At 38.9% G+C, this 24732-nt stretch overlaps 3 protein-coding genes across 23 annotated transcripts in view; 2 read left to right on the top strand and 1 right to left on the bottom strand.

The window, feature by feature from the left end:
• nrcamb (neuronal cell adhesion molecule b) overlaps positions 1–11253 on the top strand; it is a 46318-nt gene extending 35065 nt beyond the window's left edge. For 9 of the 13 annotated variants that reach the window (XM_051859992.1, XM_051859968.1, XM_051860001.1 and 6 more), the window contains 7 exons: positions 1184–1306; positions 1477–1653; positions 2372–2494; positions 2929–3084; positions 3496–3627; positions 4594–4672; positions 7927–11253. In XM_051859992.1, coding sequence (XP_051715952.1) covers positions 1184–1306; positions 1477–1653; positions 2372–2494; positions 2929–3084; positions 3496–3627; positions 4594–4672; positions 7927–8143 — 1007 coding nt within the window. In that variant the 3' untranslated portion in view covers positions 8144–11253. The remainder of the gene's footprint in view (positions 1–1183; positions 1307–1476; positions 1654–2371; positions 2495–2928; positions 3085–3495; positions 3628–4593; positions 4673–7926) is intronic. The other 4 variants (XM_051860032.1, XM_051860023.1, XM_051860017.1 and 1 more) reach the window with 1 other exon arrangement.
• LOC127494164 (stonustoxin subunit beta-like) overlaps positions 1–24732 on the bottom strand; it is a 231044-nt gene that overhangs the window by 168693 nt on the left and 37619 nt on the right. The window lies entirely within an intron of this gene.
• The window catches only part of cntn1a (contactin 1a), a 30944-nt gene continuing 23338 nt past the window's right edge, over positions 17127–24732 (top strand). The window contains exon 1 of the mRNA XM_051860054.1: positions 17127–17266. The gene's annotated coding sequence lies outside the window, so the exon portion shown is untranslated. The remainder of the gene's footprint in view (positions 17267–24732) is intronic.

The following is a 24732-nucleotide window of genomic DNA, read 5'->3' as shown; positions in this document are numbered from 1 at the left end:
GAATTTTTTCGCAATTGCAACTTTTTATCTTGCAATTCTGCCTTTTTTTTTTATCACTTTTATTGCAGTTATTTTTATCTTGCAATTTTGAGTTTATTTCTCATAATTCTGAACTTTTTCCAGCAATTGTGAGTTTATATCCCGCAATTCTTGCAATTTTTCTGAAAATTGTTTATATCTCGCAGTTTTTTTCTCAATTCTGAATTTTTTTGCAATTGCGGCTTTTGATCGTACAATTCTAACTTTTCTCGCAATTTTGAGTTTTTTATCACAATTCAGAGTTTTTTCTCGGAGTTGAGCGCATCTCTTGCAATTCTGACTTTTTTTTGCAATTGCAAGTTTTTATCTCGAGATTTTGACTTTATCGCAATTGTGACTTTTCTCGCAGTTCTGTTTTTATCTTGCAATTCTGATTTTTTTTTTCTCACAATTGTGAGCGTATTTCTCCTAATTCAGACTTTTTTTATAGCTATTGTGTCACAATTCTTGCAATTTTTCCTGACAATTGTGAGTTTTTATCTCGCAATTCTGACTTTTTCTTACAGTTTTGAGTTTTTTTCTTCTAATTCTGAGTTTGTTTCACAATTCTGACTTTTTGGCAATTGCGAGTTTTTATTTTGAAATTCTGACTTTTTTCTCGCAATTGCATGTTTTAATCTTGCAATTCTGACTTTTCTTTGTAATTGCTTTTATAACTCACAATTCTGACTTTTGAGAAATAAACTCACAATTGCGAGAAAAAATCAGAATTGTGAGATAAAAACACAACTGCAAGAAAAGTCACAATAGCGATAAAGTCAGAATTGTGAGCTAAAAAGTCACAGTTACCTTTTATATTTTGTATTCCCGTGGTGGAAACAAGCTTCCATAGAACAAAACTTGAACTGAATTGATCTGAATAATGACTCTATTGCTTTACAGCTGAATTGAACTCATTTCATAATTCGTTATTGAACTGAACTGAATCAACATGAACAGAATAGATCTGAATAATGACTCTATTGTCTTCTGTAGAGCTGCTCTACAGCGGTCTCATATCTGATGAAGTTTGCATCACTGATTCTGTTATTTTCCTGTTTATCACTGTGAAGCTGCTGTGAATCGATCTGTACTGTATGAAGCGCTGTAGAAATAAAGCTGACTTGACTTGAAGGCACAGATTTTGTGGTCTGTATGGTTCCAGTTCCCGGCGTGCCGTCGTTCTTCCGCGTGTCGGCTTCAGATCTGGACTCTCTGACGCTGGAGTGGGGTCCGCCTCACGTGAGGAACGGCCGTCTGACCGGATACACCCTCAGATATCAGACGGGTGAGAAAACCTCTCTCACCTCAACATGTTGCATGTGTTGTACGTGTTTGTTTGTCAGTGTAGGTGTTGCCGTAGTCATTTTGTGGCAGCGCACAGCAGTCTGTGAGCGTAGCTTATGATTGGCTGAAATAACGTGACCCCGCCCCTTTCCGCTCTCGCTCCGCCTCCAGTCAACAGCAGTCATGACCTGGGTCTGCTGGAAGAGCTGGATCTGCCGTCCAATCACAGCAGCGTAACGCTGCACAACCTCCATCACAGCACGCGCTACAAGTTTTATTTCAATGCCCGAACGCAGCGAGGGTCCGGTCCTGCGCTCACCGAGGAGGCCGTCACCATCCTGGACAGAGGTACGTCCACTAAACAAGTGTCTGACTGTTGAACGCTCTTTCTGTAGAGTGTGTCAGTTTGTGTTTATTTCACTGCTGAGAAAGTGTGCTTTAGTTAAAGTACTTAGAAGTCTAAGTATACCCAAAAAATAATTGAGTGAAAGTAAAAAAGCATAATTTAATTGTATCTAAAAGTTAAAAAATTAAACAAAATCACTGTTTTCTCATTGTTGAGAAAATTCTGTTCCATTTGGTCCCTGAAAATGGGTTTAAACTCTTAACTTCCTCTCCCAGATTGATGCTTTCAACTTAAAAATGTACAAACTTCTTATTTGGTGAGGAATACTGTAGGGATACCACTACTAATCCTGTGAGGAACCCTGTGTGTTTTCCTTCTGACCTTTAATCTTTCCTTTTTATAAATGTCCTTCTTCTCTTCCCTCCTGACACTTGCTGCTGTGACCTCTGACCTGATGGAGTCATGTGATCCTGTGCCCTTCTGTACGTGTGTGTGAGTGTGTGTTGTATGTGTGTGTGTGTTTTCCAGGAGCTCTGGCACTCCTCCCCCCAGCACACGGGTACAGATGCTGTAGTGACATCATCACTAGCCCCGCCCCTAACACGCTAACGTCACGTGTCATTTCCCGCCCTTACTCTACTCACACTCGCTTCAGTCCGTGTAGTTGATGCTGATAGGTCCGGCGGTCGGAGCTGATGCCTGTGTGTCTCTCTCTCTCAGCGCCGGCGGTCGCTCCTGCGTTCGGGAACGTCAGCTCATCCGTGAGCGAGGACGGAGCGCTGATCAGTTGGGAATACTGGGGCCCCGAGAAACACCTTTATGTTGAATATATTATAGACAACAGTAAGACTCCTGCATGCGTCTGTCGTGCATTATGATGATGAAACACATGAACATATAGAGTAGAGCTCATGTAGTCACTAATACACCCGCTGGACAGAGCAAACCAGAGCGGTGACCCGTCATGAGGCTCTGGTCAGCGGGATTCACTGCGAAACACGATTGTATTTTCCAGCACAAATATCTGAACATCCTTACATCAAGATACATTTACTGGAGAAGATATTAAGACTTGTTTAAATGAAGTGAGTCATTTCTCCAGTAAATGTCTCTGGATCAAAGCATGTTTAGATGTTTGTGCTGGAAAACACAATCGTGATCTGCAGTAGTTCACTGAAGGCTCATAATGGTTTAGTTGTTCTGTAGATGAAGTGCATTGCTGTAGATGGGTGGATCAGGTGTAGAGATGTGAACAGTGCTGTGCTGGAAACCCTCAGGTGATGAAGACTGGCACACAGAGAAGGTCAACGGCTCTCAGTTCCACGTTCTTAAGGGTTTGAAGGAAGGTTTGGCCTACAAGGTGCGTGTGGTGGCCGGAGGTCAGGACGAGAGGTCGCTCCATCGCTCTGAGGAGCTGTTGGTGAAGCTCCCAGGTGAGGCTTCATCCCAGCCTCAAGGCCTTGTGGGATATGTAACGGCTGCGATGCATGCTGGTCGTTGTGTTGACGCGTGCGTCTGCATGTCCCGCATGAGTCCGTCTGCGCTCATGGGTCCTCACTCCACTGATCGGCATGACTGAATCCCATAATCAACATGATGCCCTTCTTCAGGCTTGTTCTCCAGCACAAACATCTAAACATCAAGAGACATTTACTGGAGATACTAGTGTGGATTATCTCAAGAAACATGTTGAGATATTTGTGCTGGAGAACACTGAGGACGAACATCATGTTTGCGGTGCAGGACGAGTCTGTGTTTGAGCGTCTGTCCCTCATGTGTTCACGCTCGAGCGTTCTGCTGCAGATCTGCCAGTGTCTCATCCTCTTCCTCCTCCTCTTCCTCAGCGATAGTGAGTCCGCAGGTGGACATCGCCACTCAGGGCTGGTTCATCGGTCTGATGTCGGCCATCGCTCTGCTCATCCTCATCCTGCTCATCGTCTGCTTCATCAAGAGGAACAAGGGCGGGAAATATCCAGGTGAGACTGCTGTTGTTTATATTTTAAATTGGATTTTATTTTTACATTTAATCATTTAGCAAACGCTTTAAAATTTTATTTTAATATTTTCTGTCTTCATTTTAATTTTAGTTAGTTTTAGTAATTTTTTTGTGTTTTTGACTTTTATTTTCAAATACATCTATGTAGTTTTAGTACATCAAACTAAATGAAAATTAGAAATGTTGCTGAAATAAAGTTTAAGGTTTTTTTTGTTAATATTTCAAATTAGATTTGATTTTTATATTTTGTGTTTTCACTTTAATTTTAGCTAAAGTTTTAGTAATTTAGTTTTGTTTCATATTTTTTATTTATTTGCTTTAGTTTATTTAATTTTTAATTTTGGTTCTTCAACTAAATGAAATTAATTTTTTAATGGTTTAAGATTTAAAGCTGCCTGCTGTCTTTCATACACTGCAAAAAATGATGTTCTTCATATGTATTTTTGTCGTTTTCCAGCTCAAATATCTAAAAGTATGCAATGAAAATTGATCAATTATTTTCTAAATGCATCTTATTGATCTTGGCTCTAGATCTAGGCTTTCTGGAGCTAACATCAAGGTTTGTTTACAAACTTTACTCATCTAGTTTTATCTTACAGAAGATAAGATCTGTCGCTACTTCCGTTTCATCAGGGCTTTAAATCAAGACACACAAAATATGAAAAGTAACCCTTTTCCTTTTGAATTAAGTTTATTTTTCTGACTTCAGCAGCAGATATTTGTTCTTGTTTTAAGCACAAACTCACTTCATGTTCATCAGTTTTTCAGTAAACAAGACTCAGTATCTTCAGTCATTTCTCTTCTCCAGTAAATGTATCTTGATTTAAGAGTGTTTAGATATTTGTGACGGAAACACTGAGGAAGAACGTCATGTTTTCAGTGAATGAAGGCCGTTTGTGTTGTGTGAAGCGTGAACGAGTGTGTGTGACTCTGATGTTTGTCTCAGTTAAAGAGAAGGAAGATGCTCACGGAGACCCGGAGATCCAGCCCATGAAGGAGGATGATATAACGTTTGGAGAGTACAGGTGAGAGAACTCTGACCTGACCCTTGACCTCTGACCCCTCAGGAGACCAAATCTACGCAGTCAGAACTTCTCCATGACTCTGGGATTCTGCCGTCACCTTCATCTTCACCGGGACGATGGATCTGATCTGGTCTGGTGGTGGTTTGATCCAGATTCTGTGGGACTTGATCAGGTTCTCGTCTCCATTTTTTCAGGACGATCAGCATCGATGAACTTGATTTCAGATCAGCACGTGTATTTACTGCATCAGATTATATTTCTGCATCATTTTCTTCCTGTGTACCGCAGATGAATCCAGAATACCCCTGCAGATGTTAGTTTAGTGTAGAGATCATAGTGATATAAAGCCGTCGGTGCTGAACTGAAGCTGCTCGAATGCCATTTAAAGTCTCTTCCTGCTTTCTTCTGCACGCGAGACCAGTCAACGCACTTTACTCCTGTACAGCAATATTCTTTTATATCCCCACTTCATTAAATGATTTCCTTGATTTTTACACGACTGCAGATGTTTATCTTTCCTCATCCTGTCACATGATCTGAATATGACTGACATGCAAGCTTTTATTCTAGCTCACACACTTCAGTTTGGGAAGCGCTGCAGTCGAGGTCATGGGTTCGATCCCCAGATCTCTATCTTGAATGGCGTGTAAGTGACGGTTTGCCAAATAAACGAGCTGCGCCGAGCTCCGGTCCTGTAGCGTGCGCTTGATGTAAACGTTCGGGCGTTTCTGCTGCTCTGAATGAAGATCTTAGCATGTGATGTTGACGTTACTCTTCCTGCATGAACGTCTGCGCGGCTCGCTCGCTGTGACTCACACAGACTGAATCCAGGCGGGAAGGTAAGCGGGAATCTGCATGCGGAGGCCACTGGGAGAAAACACAACCATTCCAGATTCACACTTCACTTGAAGCGCACTAACATCATCTGAGAACATGATCGTGAACATACAGACTCTGCCCAAGATCCGTGACTGATTACATGACATCTGCATTACATTATCAGATTACAATTATGAAGTACTTGGAATTAGATTATATTATATTTTAGATTACAGTTCATTTTTATTATGTATTATTCACACAGTGAAGTATTCCCTAATTCTTCTTTTTTCTCTTTCACTGACATTTCGCTTTAAATTGACATGAAGGTAAACAAGCAAAATATGTCTTTTTGTGTAATAAGTGTTTTTTTATTGTTTTTAAATAAAAAAAATAAAATAAAAACAATAAAAATCACATTTCACAATAAAAACACTAAAAAAGATATTTTGCAGGTAAACAATATATATATATATATATATATATATATAAATAAATAATAATAATATATTAAAATGTTAACAATAATTGTTTTTTATTGTTAACATTTTAATATATTATTATTATTTATTTTTATATATATATATATATATAAACAATAAAAACGCTTACTAAAAAGACCTATTTTGTTTGTTTACCTGCAAAATATCTTTTTTAGTGTTTTTATTGTGAAATGTGATTTTTATTGTTTTTATTGTTAACATTTTTATATATTATTATTATTTATTTATATATATATATATATATAATAAATAATAATAATAATATATTAAAATGTTAACAATAAAAAACAATTAGATAAAACATAAAAGATTTTGTAGGTAAACAAACAAAATATCTTTTTTAATAAGTTTTTTTTATTGTTTTAAAACTTAAAAATAACTTTTTTATTTATATATATATATATATATATATATATATATATATATATATATATAATTTGTTTACCTGCAAAATATCTTTTTAGTACATATTTTTATCCTTTTTAAATAAAAAAATATATATCTTAAAATGTAAACAAAAAACACTTACTAAAAATATTTTGCAGGTAAACAAACAAAATATATTTTTTAATAAGTGTTTTTTATTTTTTTCAAATAAAAACAATAAAACATAAAAAATAAAAAAGCTTAGTTTATATATATATATATATATATATATATATATATTATACACACACATTTTTTGTTTACCTGCAAAATATATTTTTAGTATGTATTTTTATTGTTTTTAAATAAAAAGATATATTTTAAAACACTTACTAAAAAGATATTTTGCAGGAAAACAAAAACATTTTTTTTAGGAAATGTTTTTATATATATTAAATATATTTTTATTTGGCATTTTTATGATTTTATGATTGTTTTTTTAAGGATTTTTAATTTTTCTTATTAAGTATAAAATTTCCATGAACTCACAAACGGCAGTGTGGGAAACTCTGACGTAATGTTTAATGCACTTCAAGTTCATGATAAAGAGTGGAATATATTTTCTTTATTCTTTATGGTTTTAAATCACTGTGGTGCAAATTAATCTGTGATAGACGAGTGAAAAGTAATCAGAAAGTAGTCCGCTTATATTACCTAAAATGTGTAATCTCATAGATTACATTACTTATTTTCGCAATCAGAAACTGACTACAGTTGTAAGTAATCCACGCAGCACTGGCTGTATACTGTATATAGTAGAAGAGAGAATAAACTGACCTTCAGCTGTTATTTTCTGGCGTTACATCAGCCTCTCTGTCCTCGAGCGGTCTGCGCTAACTCACCCGGATCACGGCAGGAGTTTCAGGGGAAGTGTGGCTACATGTCCATCAGTCATCATGTTTGATTTGAAGTTTTTCTCAACGCGTTTGTGTTCATGAAGCAGCAGCAGATCGAGTGTCTCTGCATGTGCTGAATCAGATTCTGCTGCTGCTTCAGGAATCAGCCTCAGCGTTTCTAATGATGTTTGAATCACGGCTTGTGTTTGCTGAGATGGATCTGCTCCTCATCTTCACGCTTCTAATGTGGAGATATTGATTGCTTGGATGCTTCATCCATCTGATACTGTCACATGCTCATGAATAAGATGATTTAAAGCTTTAACACTTTAATTCTCACAGGTTTTCTGTCTGTCATCATGTCACATGTATGTGATTGTACATGCGACGCTGATCCTGCATGTGTGTTTCATCTTCTGTCACGACTTCTCTGCAAACATGATGTTCTTTTCCAGCACAGATATCTAAACATTCTTACACCAAGAAGCAAAATGACTCTTCATTTTCATCAGTTTTTCAGCAAGGCTCAATATCTTCAGTCATTTCTCTTCTCCAGTAAATCCTGATTTAAGAATGTTTAGATGTTTGTGCTGGAGAACCAGAGGAAGAAGATCATGTCTGCAGTGTTTGATTTGCGTCATGATTCATCTGCATGTGGTTTTTCTCCTAGTGACGAGGACCATAAACCGCTCAAAGGGAGCCGAACGCTTTCCAGCGGGACCATTAAGCGCGACGGGAGCGACGACAGTTTAGTTGACTCCGGAGACACGCAGTTCAACGAGGACGGCTCGTTTATCGGCCAGTATAGCGGGAGGTCGGAGAGGGACGCGGCGCACGAGAGCTCAGAGCCGCCGTCTCCCATCAACGCCATGAACTCTTTCGTGTAGGACTGACGAGGTCAGCTGACGCACCGTTATTAGAGACTAAACGAGCCGGACGCTCGCGACGGATGCGGACTGAACCGACGGACGTCAGAGGACGCGTGACGCGGCTGTGTTCACTGTACTACTCAAACTCACCGCAGGAACGTCACAAACAACTGAATACCTGAAAATAAGCTTCATTTAAAGGGAAAACTGAATTAGAGTTTTCTGAGCCCATTAGCAGATATTCGTTCGTTATGTTGGCTTGAGAAAGCAAACATACTGAAATCCAGTTTAAACTTCTTCTTCTTCTGGGACTAAATTTAGTCATCTGCTCCTACATCTACCGAACTCGACTCTGACGATTCTGACGCGCGTTATTATTTCTTTTCTAACTGATCGGACGATCAAAACCACGAAAAATCCCATAGACTATCATTGAGGGGTCAAAACTTTTATACAGTAACTCTAATGGAGTATTAAAGCTTCATTTATTAAAGTATTTATCAGTAGCAAAGCTTAAAAACTAGCGTAAGACATGCTAGCACCATGCTAAAACATGCTAATGTTAGCTAGGGTGACCATATGTGCTATTTTCCCAGGACGCGTCCTGTCCAGGATTTCTAAGTTGCATAAAATGTCCCAGTTTTGGTTTTGTTTTCATATTTGCGGAAGGTAATGACTGAAAAATAATTTGACCAATAGCGTGCATTATAAATAATCGACCAATCGTGGCTTGCGAGAAGGCTGGATCTACAGAGAACGGTCAAAGCGTTGCAAATACGACAACATTTTAATGCACTGCATGAAGACTGTCAATAAGAACAGTGGCACAGACCTCCGCGTGGAAATCACGCATCAATATGACCACTCTCACGGTTAAAGAGGCAAGAGCTCAAGACATTTTAGGCAATTTAGAAATCCTGGACAGGATGCATCCTGGGAAAATGGCACATATGGTCACCCTAATGTTAGCAACATGTTAAAACGTGCTAGCAATGTGCTAATTCATGCTAAAACATGTATGCATGTATGCAAAGTATGCTAAGTCATGCTATCACCATGATAAAACGTTAGCAACTTGTTAATTAATGCAAGCAACGTGCTAAAACATGATAGCAATATGTTAAAACATGCTAGCATACTAAATCATGCTAACATCATGCTAATACATGTTAGCAACATGCTCATTCATGCTAGCAATGTGTTAAATATAATTTTTGTTTGTCACTTTTCAGTAAGTATTTTTATTGTTTTTAAATAAAAATATATATTTTAAAATGTAAACAATAAAAACACAAAGATATTTTGCAGGTAAACAAAAACATTTTTTAGTAAATGTTTTTTATATATTCAGTATGTTTTTATTTGGCGATTTTATGATTGATTTTTTTTTTTTTTTTTTTTTTAAGGATTTAAATTTTTTTATTAAGTTTAAGTTTTGCTATCATGCTAGCTATATGCTAAAACATGCTCATTCATGCTAACAATGTGCTAAACATGCTAAAACATACTAGAAATGTGTTAAAAGATGTTCGCAAAGTTTTAAAACATCCAGGCAGCATGTTAGCAGTTGGTAAGAAATACTAGTAGTAACATGTTAATTCATGCTAGCAATGTACTAAAACATGCTAGCAAAATAATCCTAGACACATGCTAAGACATGCTAACAACATAATAAAACATGCTAGGAAGCTTATAAAACTTTCCAAATTTCAGCAAAGCTTTGCCAAGCCAACATGTGTTTGATTTCAAGACTTACTCTGTATTTTTAAGCACAAACTCACTTCATTTTGATGATTTTTTTTTTTAGTAAACAGGTCTTAACATTTTCAGTCATTTCTCTTCTCCAGTAAATGTATCTTGATTTCAGAATGTTTAGATGTTTGTGCTGAAAACAAGACAGAAACACTGAGGAAGAACATGATGTTTTCAGTGCCGATGATCTAAAATGCATCTTTGCACAGAATACTGTAGAGAGTGAGATCTGATGAAAATATAAAGTCTGTCAGAATTCATGACATTTTTACAGCAGATTGACTTAAACGTTTAGTAACCCTCATGGATGAGGTCATGTGACTGAGCTGTCCGTCATGTGATGATGCAGTATTGTGAACACAGCCGCAGTATCCGTGCATGATGACAGTATTGTAATGACGCTCCTCACTGCTGCAGTCTTTATTACAAACTCTTGTGGACGAACAGAGCGCCGCATCGCATCACATCACATGACCCGCCACCTGCATCCTGACCTGCATGTGAACCTGTGCTGTTCCCATAGCAACCCAGACATGACACTGCGCTCACTGCGAGGAGGAGGATGATGATGATGCTTCATCTACCTGAATGATTTACACGTCAGATATGAGTTCATATGAGGATCGCAGTCACAATCCCACGCTTTTAAATATTAACATGTAGAAGTGGAATAGAATTCATTTCTGTCATTCAAATTATCTGCCGTATCTTTCATCCCAATATCTAAAGAAAAAAATGTGTAATAATATTTTAGATAAAGAAAATAAAGCCTTTTTTTGGATTGCATTGCATGCAACGATATTTATGATGATTAAATTCCCAAATTCTCATAAATAGAATTAGAAGAGATTTCATACTCATTACCGCAAAGGACAAAATATAATAAATTTTCTTGATGCATAAAATATACTTTCTTATTTCTGATTTTTGGGGTTTTTCATGTAATTCACCCTATTTATATTTGCCTTGTTGAGTTTTTGTAGGTCGTTGATGAACTGTGTGTATGAAAGAGATTTTTATGCTTTTTTCATAACTTGCATCAAGTTTGAATTTGAAATGTTAAATGTTGTTTTGTAAAGATATTTTGTTACTGTAAATAAAGCGAGCATTTGTTTGGTTTGAGGACTGAAGAGTGTGTGTGTGTGTGTGTGTGTGTGTGTAGTTTCTTCAGTGTTGTGTTCTCAGCAGTATTTCTCTCATGTTTTACAGACTCTAATGCGCCGCAGCTCTTGGTTTTAAAGGGATTTTGTACGTTAATCTCAGAACTGTTTTCTAACTTCACGTCTCATTTTACTGAAGCTCCACTGGACGATATTTCAGCCTCTATAAATATAATATGCAGAATAATATTGAATGAATAAATGTATTCCAATATACATCTCTCGTCTGTTTGAGTCGTTTCTTATATCTTCTGAGATACTGTATCCCATAATGCACTTCACTTGACCCGATCTTCATTTCCAGAGTGACGGATGAACTGAAGTATACACACAGGTCATTACTGTACACTTTATTTCTGTTTTGACTCAGTATTTGATCTTTTTGATTGAAATATCTGCCAATAATCTTGTTTTCACTTCAAATTAAGTTTTTTTTTTACTCCATTGGCAGATATCGGTTCTTGTTTTAAACACAAACTCACTTCATTTTGATGATTTCAGTAAACAAGTCTTAATATCTTCAGTCATTTCTCTTCTCCAGTAAATGTATCTTGATTTAAGAATGTTTAGATATTTGTGCTGGAAAACGAGACAGAAACACTGAGAAGAACATCATGTTTTCAGTGAGATGCTCTGGGTTATTTTTGAGACCGACAAAAGATTTGAGTGAATTCTGGATCTGAAGCAGAGAGAAAATCACAAACACTCACAGTGAGTAACAGTGTAGAAGATCAGAGCGTGTTTATTTTAGTCATTGTCATATTTCAGTGTGGAGAGAGAGAGAGCCATCTGTCGAACTCTTGCTGTGTGTGTGTGTGTGTGTGTGTGTGTGTGTGTGTGTGTGTGTGTGTGTGTGTGTCTCACAGTGCTGGCACACACACGTCACAAACACTCACATTCAGCCGTCTGTTATTTCAGCACTAGTGATTTTATCCAGTTCTTGGTCATTTTTCTCATAGTATCAACAGATGAAATTAAACTGAAACAGCTGCAAACATCTCGACCAGCTGCAGATGATCTGATGATGATGATGATGATGAAGATCGGCGGCTCTCAAGCTTTAAGGGCCTTTAGGAGTAGTTTCAGTACCTAGTTATTACCCAGTTATTGTAATTACTACAGTAAGTATATAGTATGTACATGTGAAACTGGACTGTAAAATAGTTTTCAAACCTGCTTTTTTGAGGGTTTGAAAATGTACAGAAACTAGGAGTGTCCCAAGATTCAAATAAGCCACTAAAATAGTTCTAATTAAAATAATTACACTTCAGCATTGCAGAAGTTTTAAGAGCTGAATGTTCTTCAGTGAATTTGTGTGATTTTTCCAGTCTTTCAAAGTTTACTGGATTAACTCTTAAAAATAAATGTTCTTTATTGGCATTGATGGATCCATGAGGAATCTTTGACATTCAGGGAATCTTTCCGCTGCACAAAAGCTTCTTTATAGTGGAAAAAAAGGTTTATTTAGATTATTAAAATGTCCTTCACACTAGAAAACATGGTTCTTGTAAGAACTGATCACTGAAAGGTTCTTTGAGGGACGAGAAATTGTTCTTCTATGGCATCAAAACATAAATAATAAAATTTATGTTGATTATAAAAGTTGAGAAGGTGTTTTAAAATTGTATTTCAATGACTTTTCCATTTCTTGAAATATGCCAGTTTTTCAAGAATCCTGGTTCTTCAAAGAAAAAAAAGCAGTCGATGAGATTTTAAAATGAGAAATGTCTTGATTTGTAGTTATTTTAGCCTATCTTAATGCTAGTTTGTCTTATTTTAGATGATTTTGAGTCGTCTCCGGACCCCTGTGTCAGAGGTTTGATCAGGACTGGTGAAGGTTGGTTCATCCTCAGTGTGTGTTGAAGTTCTCCAGGTTTCTGTCTCCATCTAGTGTCGGCTGAGAGACTCACACAGATCACGAACCCAACACTACAGTGAATCTTCACAGGTTTCTGCTCATTTGATTGAAGCTGTTTTAATTGCACATAATTAAACTGAGTGCTAATTAGAAACTGATTTTCACTCGTAATCAGAGTTCAGTCAATCTGCTTCATTAACGCCACAGTTCAACCATAACGTTACATCCTGTCATCATTTACTCTCCATCATGTCGTTCAAACTTGTGTGACTTTCTTTCTTCTTCAGGATACAAAAGGAGATATTTTGAGAAATGTCTCTGTGCTTTTTTGTGTGTTCAATCTATGGGGTCCAATGTTGTTCAGTTCCCAACATTCTTCAAAATATCTGAGAATGTAAGTCAAACAGGTTTGAATGACATCTAGTCATGTCACCTTTATTTTTATAGCGCTTTATACAATACAGATTGTTTCATAACAGCTTTACAGTGATAACAGGAAAATGATTCAGTGATGCAAACAGTTCATTTTGTCTGTACAGCAGCTCTAAAAGAAAATAGTGTCATTGTCCAGCTTAAGTAAGTTCAGTGTTGATACATTTCCATTGTAAAAATCATCAATTATTATATTAGTTCATTTATCAGCAGCTCTGGAGAAGACAGTGATGTCCAGTACAGTTCAGTTCAGTTCTCCATCAGGTGACAGAATGGAGAAAGGAAAACCTTGGGAGAAACCAGGCTCAATCGCTCAGTTCTGGTCTGGCCAACAAACAAACAGTCCATGATTATGATTTAGGCAGCGTTACAGGTCAGGAGTCCGATCGGGATCAGTGGCATTCAAATATTCATCCAGTTTCTTTTGAAGATCAGATTCATCTGAAGCTCGTCATAGGGTCTGTGTGGAGGATTAGTCTTTGCTGAGGATCTGTGCTGATGGCTGTCATGTCAACAAGACCTTGTTAACTCTCGTTAATTTAGCCACTGTATCAAATAAATACCTAGGGTTGTGTTTGTTCTCTTCTAAGAGAGTCGAAATGTAAGCAGATCTAGCAGTTTTAAGGCCTTTCTGTATGCAGTAACACTGTCTTTCCACGAAATGTGAAAAACCTCTAGTTTTGTTTTCTTCCAGCTGCGCTCCGTTTTTTGGGCTGCTCTCTTAAGGGCTCAAGTGTGATAAATGTAGTACACACCAGACTAGATAATGATCACTATGAGTCAACGCCATCAACATCGATTCCATGTAACAATATTGTGATTACGACAATGAGTGGGTCCTGACACGTGTTATCTAACTATCTAACTAACTAGAATGTCTGTAAATGCCAATCCTAATGCGTCTTTTTCATTATCTACATGGATATTAAAATCACCAACAACAAGGACTTTATCTGCAGCCAGTACCAATTCCAATAGAAAATCAGCAAATTCTGTGATAAAGTCTGTGTGGTGTCCTGGTGGCCTGTATACAGTAGCCAGCACAAATGTCAAACGGGATTTATCGCTTACACTAGATAGTGTAAAATAGTCATTTAAAGTAATGTAATCATCTGGTTTTGGCCAGGTTTCTGTCAAACACAGCACATTTAGTATAATCTGTGATCATATCATTTACAATAAGTGCTTTTGAAGGGATCTAATATTCAGCAACCCAAGCTTTATCATTTGTTTATCAGTATTATATCTGTTTTTTATTTGTTGAACATCAATTCACGAATTCACACTTAAAAAAATAATCAGATAGACAGAGTAAAGTAGTATGTGTATTTGGCGTGCTGTCCGAGGAGAAAGCTCTGAGCTGGGTATTTGGCCCGAAGAGCGTGCAGAGTGCTCCCCCCGTATTCCTGCCTGTGGTAAGAACCAGCCCAGAGTGAGGAGTCGGGGTGTGAGGCATGCTGAAAACTGTCCAGGAATGTAGATGAGTCCACTGTGTGAATATATATATATATAGGCTTCCTCTATATTTGAACATGTTCCTCCCAAACTAAAATGTCATTTCAGTTTTTACCATTAAATGGGTTTGGAGGTTTTTTGTTTTTACTAATTCGGGGTACAGACACAGTCTCTATGTGATGATATCTAGGTGGAAGAGTTGGGAATTATCTGACTTCTGTGACGTGAGACGGCTAGCAGATGGTGAGATTGATCATTTCTGGCTGGACTAATAACTTAAAGGGAATCATGAAAGGGAAGTTGCACTAATCTTTTCTTCTCTATTGTGTCGTATATCTGAGTGAAACGCTTCTCAAACAAGAACAAATGTAGGGCGGGGCTTGATTTTGTCTGTGGGGAATTGATTGGATGGTTGTGGTTTGCTATTGGTGGATCTCATGTGAGTGACAGGTTGCTCCGCCCTCATCATCAGAGAAGAGAAGAGATGCTGCAAGAGGGAGGAGAAGATATTCTGATTTAAGATGATTTTAAAACAATAATGATAAATCATTTATAATAAAAACTGGAATATTCCATTTTGATTTTAAGCTCATTTTAAACGCCATTCTCTCTCTCTCTCTCTCTTCTGCACTCTGTGTCTTAGCAACATCAAATCAGAAGTGACCGCTCAGCTTTGATGTCATCCAATCACATCACTTGGACGCTTGCTGCTTTTATTTGCTCGGTTTGAAGCCCATTCAGTCATGAATAGATTCTGAATCACATTAGCACAGTGTTGATTGTTGCCATGACGACTGACCCCCAAGCCCCTCCCCCTCCCAACAGTTACCCCGCCCCCACACAGCTCAGTTACCCCTCTGCCTCTGTGAGTGTGTGTGAGAGTGAGAATGTGTGTGTGTGTGTGTGTGAGAGAGAGAGAGTGTGTGAGTGTGAGTGAGAATGTGTGTGAGTGAGTGTGTGTGTGTGTGTGTGTGTGTGAGAGAGAGTTTGTGTGTGTGTGTGTGTGTGTGTGTGTGTGTGAGAGAGTTTGTGTGTGAGTGAGTGTGTGTGTGTGTGTGTGTGTGTGTGTGTGTCATTATTACTGAGTGTCTGTTCCACTGCACTCAGATCTTTAAATATATTTGAGCCGTTTACATCCAAACCCCATGGGTCGTGACCTTTGACCCTTATGCATAATTCTACATGACTGTTCAGTTGTTATTTATGACACCATCACTTCTAGATGAAAAAACACCCAGAACATCCTAGCAACTCCATAGCAACGCCTGAGCATCATGACGGACAGTTCTGCATCATCTGAGCGACTGAACGTGATGAAGAATATTCATGGAATATTTATGAATTAATATTTATTAATACGCATGAATATTTATACATATCTTCTGGATTATATTCTTATTTTGAAATAAAAGTAAACATGTTTTTTTCTAATCAATCAGCAGCTCTTGTGTGTGTGTGTGTGTGTGTGTGTGTGAGGCGGGGGTCTCCATCTGTGAGAGTGTGTTATATTGATCTGACACTAATGCCGTCTCTCGTTTCACTCCCTGAGGATCAGAGCCGGACTCACTCGCTCCATCAGAACCTTCCCTAAAACACTCCTTCACCTCAGTCCTGAACACGGACACGGGTCAGACGGCCGATCCGTCGCTAGCGAAGGTCAGGTGATGGTTAATCTCGTTTAGAGTCTGGACATGATCATAACGAGCCCATCTTAATCAGCCGTGACCTTTGACCTGATGTGCGTCTCTTCATCAGCAGTGATGGATATTACTGAGATCAGTGAACAAAGAACGCCTCGCTAACGTTCTCTTTAGGTTATGAAAACGTTATTGTCTTCTTTGATCGTTTAAAATGCCTGATTTTTAAATGTTTTAAAATGTTTTTTCTTGGTTATTGTGAACATTAGAGAAAACATCAAGAGAACGTTTCATTTGATCATTTTGCAAACATGCAAACAAAGTTAAACGTACATTAGATGAACATCCAATTAAAATGTTTCAGAAAAACACTCTATGAATGATGTATAATGTTTTGAAATCATTATTTAATAGCTTTGAACGAATGTTCTCTTATGAATGTTTGTTCATAACTCCAGAACATTCCCTGTTAGCTGGGATTGTGTTTGTTTATTTATTTATTTCATATTACACATGTAAAAAGAGAGGATATATAGATAGATAGACAGATAGATAGATAGATAGATAGATAGATGGATGGACAGATGGATGGATGGATGGATGGATTTTCATGTATCAGCTGCTCGTGACAAACACACTTGTATTATTAGCTGACAGGTGAATCAGCCAATCAGCGTCTCTCCGCGGCGCCTTCACGCGCCCGTCACCGCAACCCATCCAATCGGGTGCTCCGCAGAGACGCGTCGCGCTGCGCTGGAGCCCCGCGCTGTCAGTCCGCCCGGCGACGCGCTGCGGAACGGGAGCGTCTGCTGAAGGTGAACGGACGGGTCGGTCTCTTCTTCTGCAGGTAAGACCGACGCGTTTATTGATGATTCATGAATGTGCGCGAGGAGAGATGCGAGATGCGGTGAGGATGCACGCGCTCTGTGAGGATGATGATGATGATGCTGAGACACACACACACACACACGTACCGCAATGCAGACGCGCGCGCGCCTGTTTCACGAATACGAATGTTTTACTTTGATTTCTGTAATTGCGTTGATTAATTCTGTCGCGCGCGGATCTCTGTCTGCGCTGTTTTCACGCGCACCTGCGCGCGCGTCTCATCGCTCCAGCAGCGAGAGATGATCGTTTATGAGATATTAAACATGCATGAGCATCAGACAGCGATCCCGATGTTTACATGAATCGTTCTGTCCGAACACACCGTTATTGATTCGGTTTTCATGGTGATGTTTGTCGTGTAGAGATTCACATGACGAGAAGGGTTATATATGATGAGTAGAGTTATATAGGGCGTGTATGAAGATATTTCTCCCAGCATGATCACATATAACCCTGCTGTACACATACATGTGTAGGTCATGTGATGCTGACTGTATGTCCGGACATTAATGGAAATATTTATAAATGAAAATATTAAAAACAGCCCCAAACCTTGCATAGATCTACCTCATGAATTATTCACACACAACAGCCAATGGCAGCACCCCAGCATGACCTTTCAATATTTCTGTTAAAAGTTGTGTTTATTAAAATTACATTATGCAATTTGGATGTTGCTTAACTTAATACATTGAGTAATATTATTGATCTGTCTGCACTGTCAGATGGGTTGAATCAGGACGGGTCGGGAGTGTCAGATGTGGTTGATCTGGCTGGTGTTTAATGAATCACTTCTGTGGGTTAATCTTGTTCCACATGAAGGATCCTGAATTCTGACCAATCGCAGCGCAGCCTGTCATTGTCTCTGATCCGAGACTCTCCGCGTCTCCCTCGGGCTCAGACGTCCCTCCGTCTTCATATGAATGTGGGTTAGACCCCTGTTTACCCAGCAGCCCGGGTCAGGACGGCTGATGTGTGATGAATGATCTCTGGAGGAGCTTCATTAGCGCTCGAGTCATGTACGGAAGATGAGCTGAGAGACTGTGCTGTAGAGCAGCTTAATTCAGTTTATTTCTGTAGCACTTGTCAAAGCAGCTTTAGAAAATGATTGTTTCAGTGTTACAATTTAGCAAGTTCATTAAAAAAAGAAGAAAAAAAACACTGATGCACTCTTTATTCTTCATAGTACACTCTAAAAAATGGTGCTATATAGTACTAAAAGTGGTTCTTTGGCTCGTAATCATAGGGAAACTACTCTAAGTGCTGTTTAGCACCAAATCTTGGTGCTTCAGCAGTTCTTCAGCGGTTCTTTGGGATGATTGAGGTGCTATATAGCACCACTGCCTTACAAAGAACCTGTTAAGCCCCTTTAAGCCCCGAGCCAAAGAACCACTGTTGCTGTTTATCACCATTTTTGTTGAAGAAATAAAATGCGATATGGCACCTCTTATGGGTTCTCCATAGCACCATTTGACAAAGGAGCTGTAGAGCACCTTTAAAGATATGGTGCTACATAACACCAAAAGCGGTTCCCCTGTGATTAAGAGCCAAGAACCACTTTTAGTGCTATATAGCACTTCATTTTTAGAGTGTAGAATTAAAAAAGACTTGTTACATTTTTGTAGAATCGCCACCTTTCTCTGACCAAAGTGATGTGAACGCAGCTGATAATTAGCTGATTTCCCAACTCGTAACAGGAACTTGAACGCGGTGTATGTCGTCAGGATGAATCACTGAATGAATCACTGAATGAATCACTGAGCAGAAGCAGGAGCTTCTGATAGTCTCTGTAAAGTCTGATTCTTCACATGTTTCATCCAGATTCATCATGTCTCTAGAGCGGAGCTGCATGTGCTGTTCTCTCGTCAGGTTCAGTCGTCACGAACACAAGCGTGAGTTGAACATCATCTGAAGCTCGTGTCTTCTGTAGGTTTATTGCGTGTGTAAGGCATTGTAAGATAAATCTTATCAGCCTGACTTTTCTTTCTCTATTTCTCCCTGTTTTCTCTCTCCTGGTCTTTAAGGCTGAAAGGGTGAGAGGGAGAAGAGTTATTCTTGTTTCATCACACATCTGTTTTAATGTACACTCTATGTATATGTTTGTGTGTGTGTGTGTGTGTGTGTGTGTGTGTGTGTTTCTTGGAAAGCAGCATAGAAAGGTCTAGGAAGAATGGTGCCTTTAGCCAGAAACTGACCATATACAGACTTATTGTTCTATTTCACATTCTATAATGATGTAATGTATATTCTCATTGGACCGTTGAACACCACCCCCTGAACATGTATAAAAGCCAAGTACAGAAATAAACTTTGTGAACGGAGATTGCTTCATGTTCATGACTCTTTCCATGGACCCATGCATTCTTAAGTGGAAGGAGACTGGGAATGTTGTTGTGTTGCACAGAGAAATAGGTTTATGATCTAACAGACGTGATTCGAGCATGTTGACTACAGATACGTGTGCTTTGGGTCTGTAATACACCCTAACCATATGAGAAATATCAGAATTAAAACGTTATTTTCTTGGTTATACGAACATCCCAGTGTATTATTCTTAACTTTACTTTTGAATGTTCTCTGAATGTTCTGAAACAAGTAGAAACATTTAAAGGGGTGGTTGATTATGATTTCACTTTTTTAACTTTAATTAGTGTGTAATGTTGCTGTTTGATCATAAACAACATCTGCAAAGTTACGACACTCAAAGTTCAATGAAAGAGAGATATTTTCTTTTACAGAAATCACTTCTACAATAAGCTTCTTCCTGAGTTAGTGACATCACAAACCCTGAAATTTACATAAACCCCGCCCCCAAGAACACACAACAAAGGGGGCGGGGCCATGTTGGGCTGCTTTAGAGAAGAGGAAGAGTTGTTGTAGTAGAGTGTTGTTGACATGCCGTCATTTTACGCCGGACTGCTTCACAAACGAGGGTCAATTCAACACAAAAGATTAACATGACGGCACATGCTAGTGGATGAGTTGAATCAACTCCACAGCAACTACATAAATTTATCCACTAACCATTCAGAAACGTCTAAAAGTTGTAACTTCTTCCTGAGTCTCTCCATCAGTGTCGACTCCGGTTTGAACAATGTACGGCTGAACACCGTTACTGACAATCCTCATTTTGGCTGCGTGAGATTCTCCAGCTTTGTTGTTGTTGAGCTGTTAAAGCTCCGCCCTCTTCTGGAAAGGTGGCGGGAGCAGCAGCTCATTTGCATTTAAAGGGACACACACAAAAACGGCGTGTTTTTGCTCACACCCAAATAGGGGCAAATTTGACAAGCTCTAATAAATGATCTGTGGGGGATTTTGAGCTGAAACTTCACAGACACATTCTGGAGACACTAGAGACTTATATTACATCTTGTGAAAGGGGCGTTATAGATCCCCTTTAAGAAATGTGAGACAAATTGAAACTTTTCAGAAAAAAATTCCATGAACGATGTATAAATAATGTTTTAAAGAACTTTAAAAATCAAATAACTTTGAATGAATGTTCTGTTAACGTTACTGGAAGAACCTTGACAGAACGGTAGTGTGTAACAGTGTTTTGAGCGTGTGAACTCTGTGCAGGTTCGTCCTCTCAACCCTGAAACTGCTCTTCCCAGCATGCACCTGTGCAATCACTGTCCGGCGGGGAGGGGGGAGGGGGGATGAATCACTCGCTCCACACGACAATAAAGCCACTTGAGTTTGATTGACAGCTCTGGCATTTAATGAGCAGCAGGAGACGGACTGAAGCGATGCGCATTTACTGTCACACACACACACACACACACACACAATATTCTCCTTGAGGCACGTAACAGGACAGACTCATAATGTTGAAACACTTAAACAGAGTTTAATCTGTGTGTGTGTGTGTGTGACAGTGTTTCATGTTCAACACACATACACACACACACACACACACACAGCTCTTGCAGATTAGTCAGCGATTCCAGCAGCCGGATCGATTCTCACTAATGGAATGGAAGGATTAGACACACACATACACACACACACACACACACACTCTCACACACACACATATAGTCTCACACATACACACCGATGTGGTTTAATTGAAAAGTGTGTGTGTGTGACTACACAAAGAACAACAGTGATTAGATCAAACTGTGTTTGTGTTTATTGAACAGTGTGTGTGTGTGTGAGAGCTCCTGCCTGTGCTGATCTCACCGTCACATTGCTACTGGTTTTTAGGGTGTTGTGTGTGATCGCTAGGGTGTTCAGTGATATTCTGGTATCTCATGTCCCTCCTTCAACCTGCTGCTCTCAAATCAGGAAGTGATGATCACGTTATAGGTCAGAGGTCGTGGTGTTGTGTGTGTGTGTGTGTGTGTGTGTGTGTGTGTTTATCTTTAGTTTGTTACCGGACTTGACTAATGAAGTGAGTTTATTCTGACAGAAGCGTGTGGGATTGATTCGGTAGTATTTCCTCATCAGGTTTGGTTTGTGGAGCACAGATGGAGCTTCAGTTTGAGTCTGATCTCAGCACAGCTGATGACGGGCGGATCTGATGAGCGGCAGCGCTTCTGTGGAAATGGGTTAATTTCTCAGTGATACTGAAGGGCAGAGCAGCTCATCTGGGTATTTTTAGCGCTGAAGGAGGCCTGAAGGGAGACCAGAGACTCATTTAGAAGTCGATTACAAAGGATCCGCTGCTCTGATGTGAATCTGTGTGAGATACAGACGTCAGTTCATCATCATCAGTGTCGGTAATGAAGAGTTCAGCAGAGATCATCACACACATCAGTAACGTTCCCAGCTAACACATAAAGAATGTTTGATACGTTCCCATTACGTTATGAAATCGTTACTTTTGAATGTTCTCTGAATGTTCTGAAACAAATAGTAACATTTAAAAAATGTTAGATGAACGTCCAACTAGACAAAAGTGTTCCATGAATGATGAATAAATGATGTTTTTGTGTTAATGTTTTGAGAACATTATTAAAGACCACCTAACTTTGAATGAACGTTCTGTTAACGTTACTGGAACCTTCTGAGAACGTTCCCTGTTAGCTGGGTTTGTGATGAGCGTCATGTGTCGTCTGCCGACTGCTGAACCGATGTGAGTGATGTTTTATATCGAGCGCGTCTCTCGGTGAGATGAGGGATGCTGGTGTGCGGTACGGAGGGTTTGCTGTATGTTAGACCCTCTCAGATGAAGCCGCTGGCCTTGTTTTCTGCTCTTTGACCTGCTCTGATTCAAGGACACGTGAAAGAGTCTCTGAGAGCATGAAGCTAAGCGTGTTCTTCGGCCTCGGATGGCTAAATTGTTTTCGGATCGATGGCTTCTGTGATGACTGCGACTCCAGAGTGTAAATGCACTGAAGAGCTCTAACCTATTACTGTAGAAGAGCACAAACACACACGGCTTCACTGCTGATGCACATTAAACGCAGTATTCGTTGTTCCAGAGCCCGTGTTTACTGTGGTACCATGTGGTTTTGTGATTCAGGATTGGTTTGTTGAGGCCCTGAAGTCTGTTGTATGAATTATAGATGGAGGCCACGTTTGATTCTGTGTGATCTGATCGAAGCTTTTACTAGTTAATGTTTTACTGTATTATTTTGCTGGTTTGTACCACGGTGGATATAATTGCAGGACAGGAGTGATGATATTTCATTCACTCAATTATACAAAAATTATCTAACATAGAAACCACTTTTGAATTGAATTGCAGTCCATCAGGTGATTGTCATGAGTGTGTCTCTGGATCACTATTGATCAGTATTGATGGTGGAATAACAGAGGAAGGAAGCTCCGTTCACCCTCATCTGACATGCAGAGATCGTCCTTCCATTAACAAACGCTGTACGAGCTGAAGATCTGAAGATCTGACAAATAACACTTCAGCTTCCACTCCAAAAAGTGATGACAGAAATATAATACTATTTACAGAAAAATACTTGAAAATCACCTACTTTATTTGACAAAAAGATATATTTTTATTTGATTAACATTAACATAATTTTCTGTGAAGCTCTCAGATTTTCTTTGAATCAGTATGTATTGTGAAAACACTATACAAAGAATCATGTCACAATCACGTCATCTTCACAGCTGATTATCAGCATGATTAATCAGTCCATCCAGGATTTCACAGAACTTTTTTCTGATTTTTGCGGCCTAAAATTACTGAATTTGCAGCAATATTTGCAGCATTTCTTGTTGTTTTGCAGTGAAAATGCACCACAGACAACATTCTTTTACCATTGTTATTACTCTTCTGACCTCGAGAACCATTGCAGAGATGTTATTAATTCTGTGTAATAATGGTGTCGTTGTGTGATCGAGATCGGCCCGCTGCTCTGAACTCCTGTCGTGTTGTCTGTTATTGGTCCGAGCTGCCTCTGTGCGCAGCTCAAATGAGCGACTAAATGCATGTCGAGATGACGTCACGGGACGTGTCTAAACAAATCTGCGGCAATTAAGAAAAAATGCAAGCTCCTCTGAATATTGCAGAGTTTGCTTGATTTTGTGATAAATTCAGTGGAATTCAATCCTGGAGGGACTGATTAATGGAGTTGGAATGAAGCAGGAGAACATGAACACATGAAATCAGAACCGTTTAATGACCTGTGTTTCTGCTGTTATTGGGAACTTTCATCTGCGCTCTTTATTCTTAGGCAAATCATTCCTGTTGCCCTGTGTGTCCAACACTGCGAGTGTGTGTGTGTGATGGAGTGTGTGTGATCTGGCCAGTGTCTGAGTCACGCTCTCGTCCCTATTTCTGCTGTAAGACTGATTCCGGAAAACCTGAGCAGATCCAGAACGACACAGAGACCCGCTGCTTCACGAATACTAATGACCTCACATCAATGTGCTCGTCAGAAGTGTCCGACACAGCCAAGAACACACACTCACACACACACACACACACACACACACTCAAACTCATACACACACACATTTTTTTAAATGTGGGACTAAATAAGGGTCATTTCATAGACTCCTCTTGTTTTTATATTCAGCTAGTCCTAAATACTGTGATGTCTGTATGTAGGCAGCGTTTCACGTCTTCATCTGCATGTTCCTGTTGTTCCAGAACGTAGGCAGCGTCAATCCTGCTTTAGGACAGATTCTGCTGCAGCACTGCATTCATACTTTAGGAAGACAGGAAACCCAGAATGCATTGCAGAGTGAAAAATAGTTCTACTGTATATAAATATATATAGTTATTAAAGTCTTATTTGATCAAAAATTCAGTAAAAACAGTTAAATATTATTGTAATTTACAATAGCTTTTTTTCTATGTCAATATACTGTACAATGTAATTTATTCCTGTGATAAGAGCTGAATTCAGTGTCACATGATCCTTCAGAAATCATTATTTGTGAGAGTTTTGTGCGCTGAACATGTTGTTATTTATGTAGGGCACTTCATATTTACTATGGTATCATATAGAATAG

The sequence above is a fragment of the Ctenopharyngodon idella genome, chromosome 2 (assembly GCF_019924925.1).
Source record: "Ctenopharyngodon idella isolate HZGC_01 chromosome 2, HZGC01, whole genome shotgun sequence".
Classification (NCBI taxonomy): Eukaryota; Metazoa; Chordata; class Actinopteri; order Cypriniformes; family Xenocyprididae; genus Ctenopharyngodon; species Ctenopharyngodon idella.
Note: the sequence above shows the minus strand (reverse complement) of the source record. Positions and strands in the feature narration are given on the sequence as shown.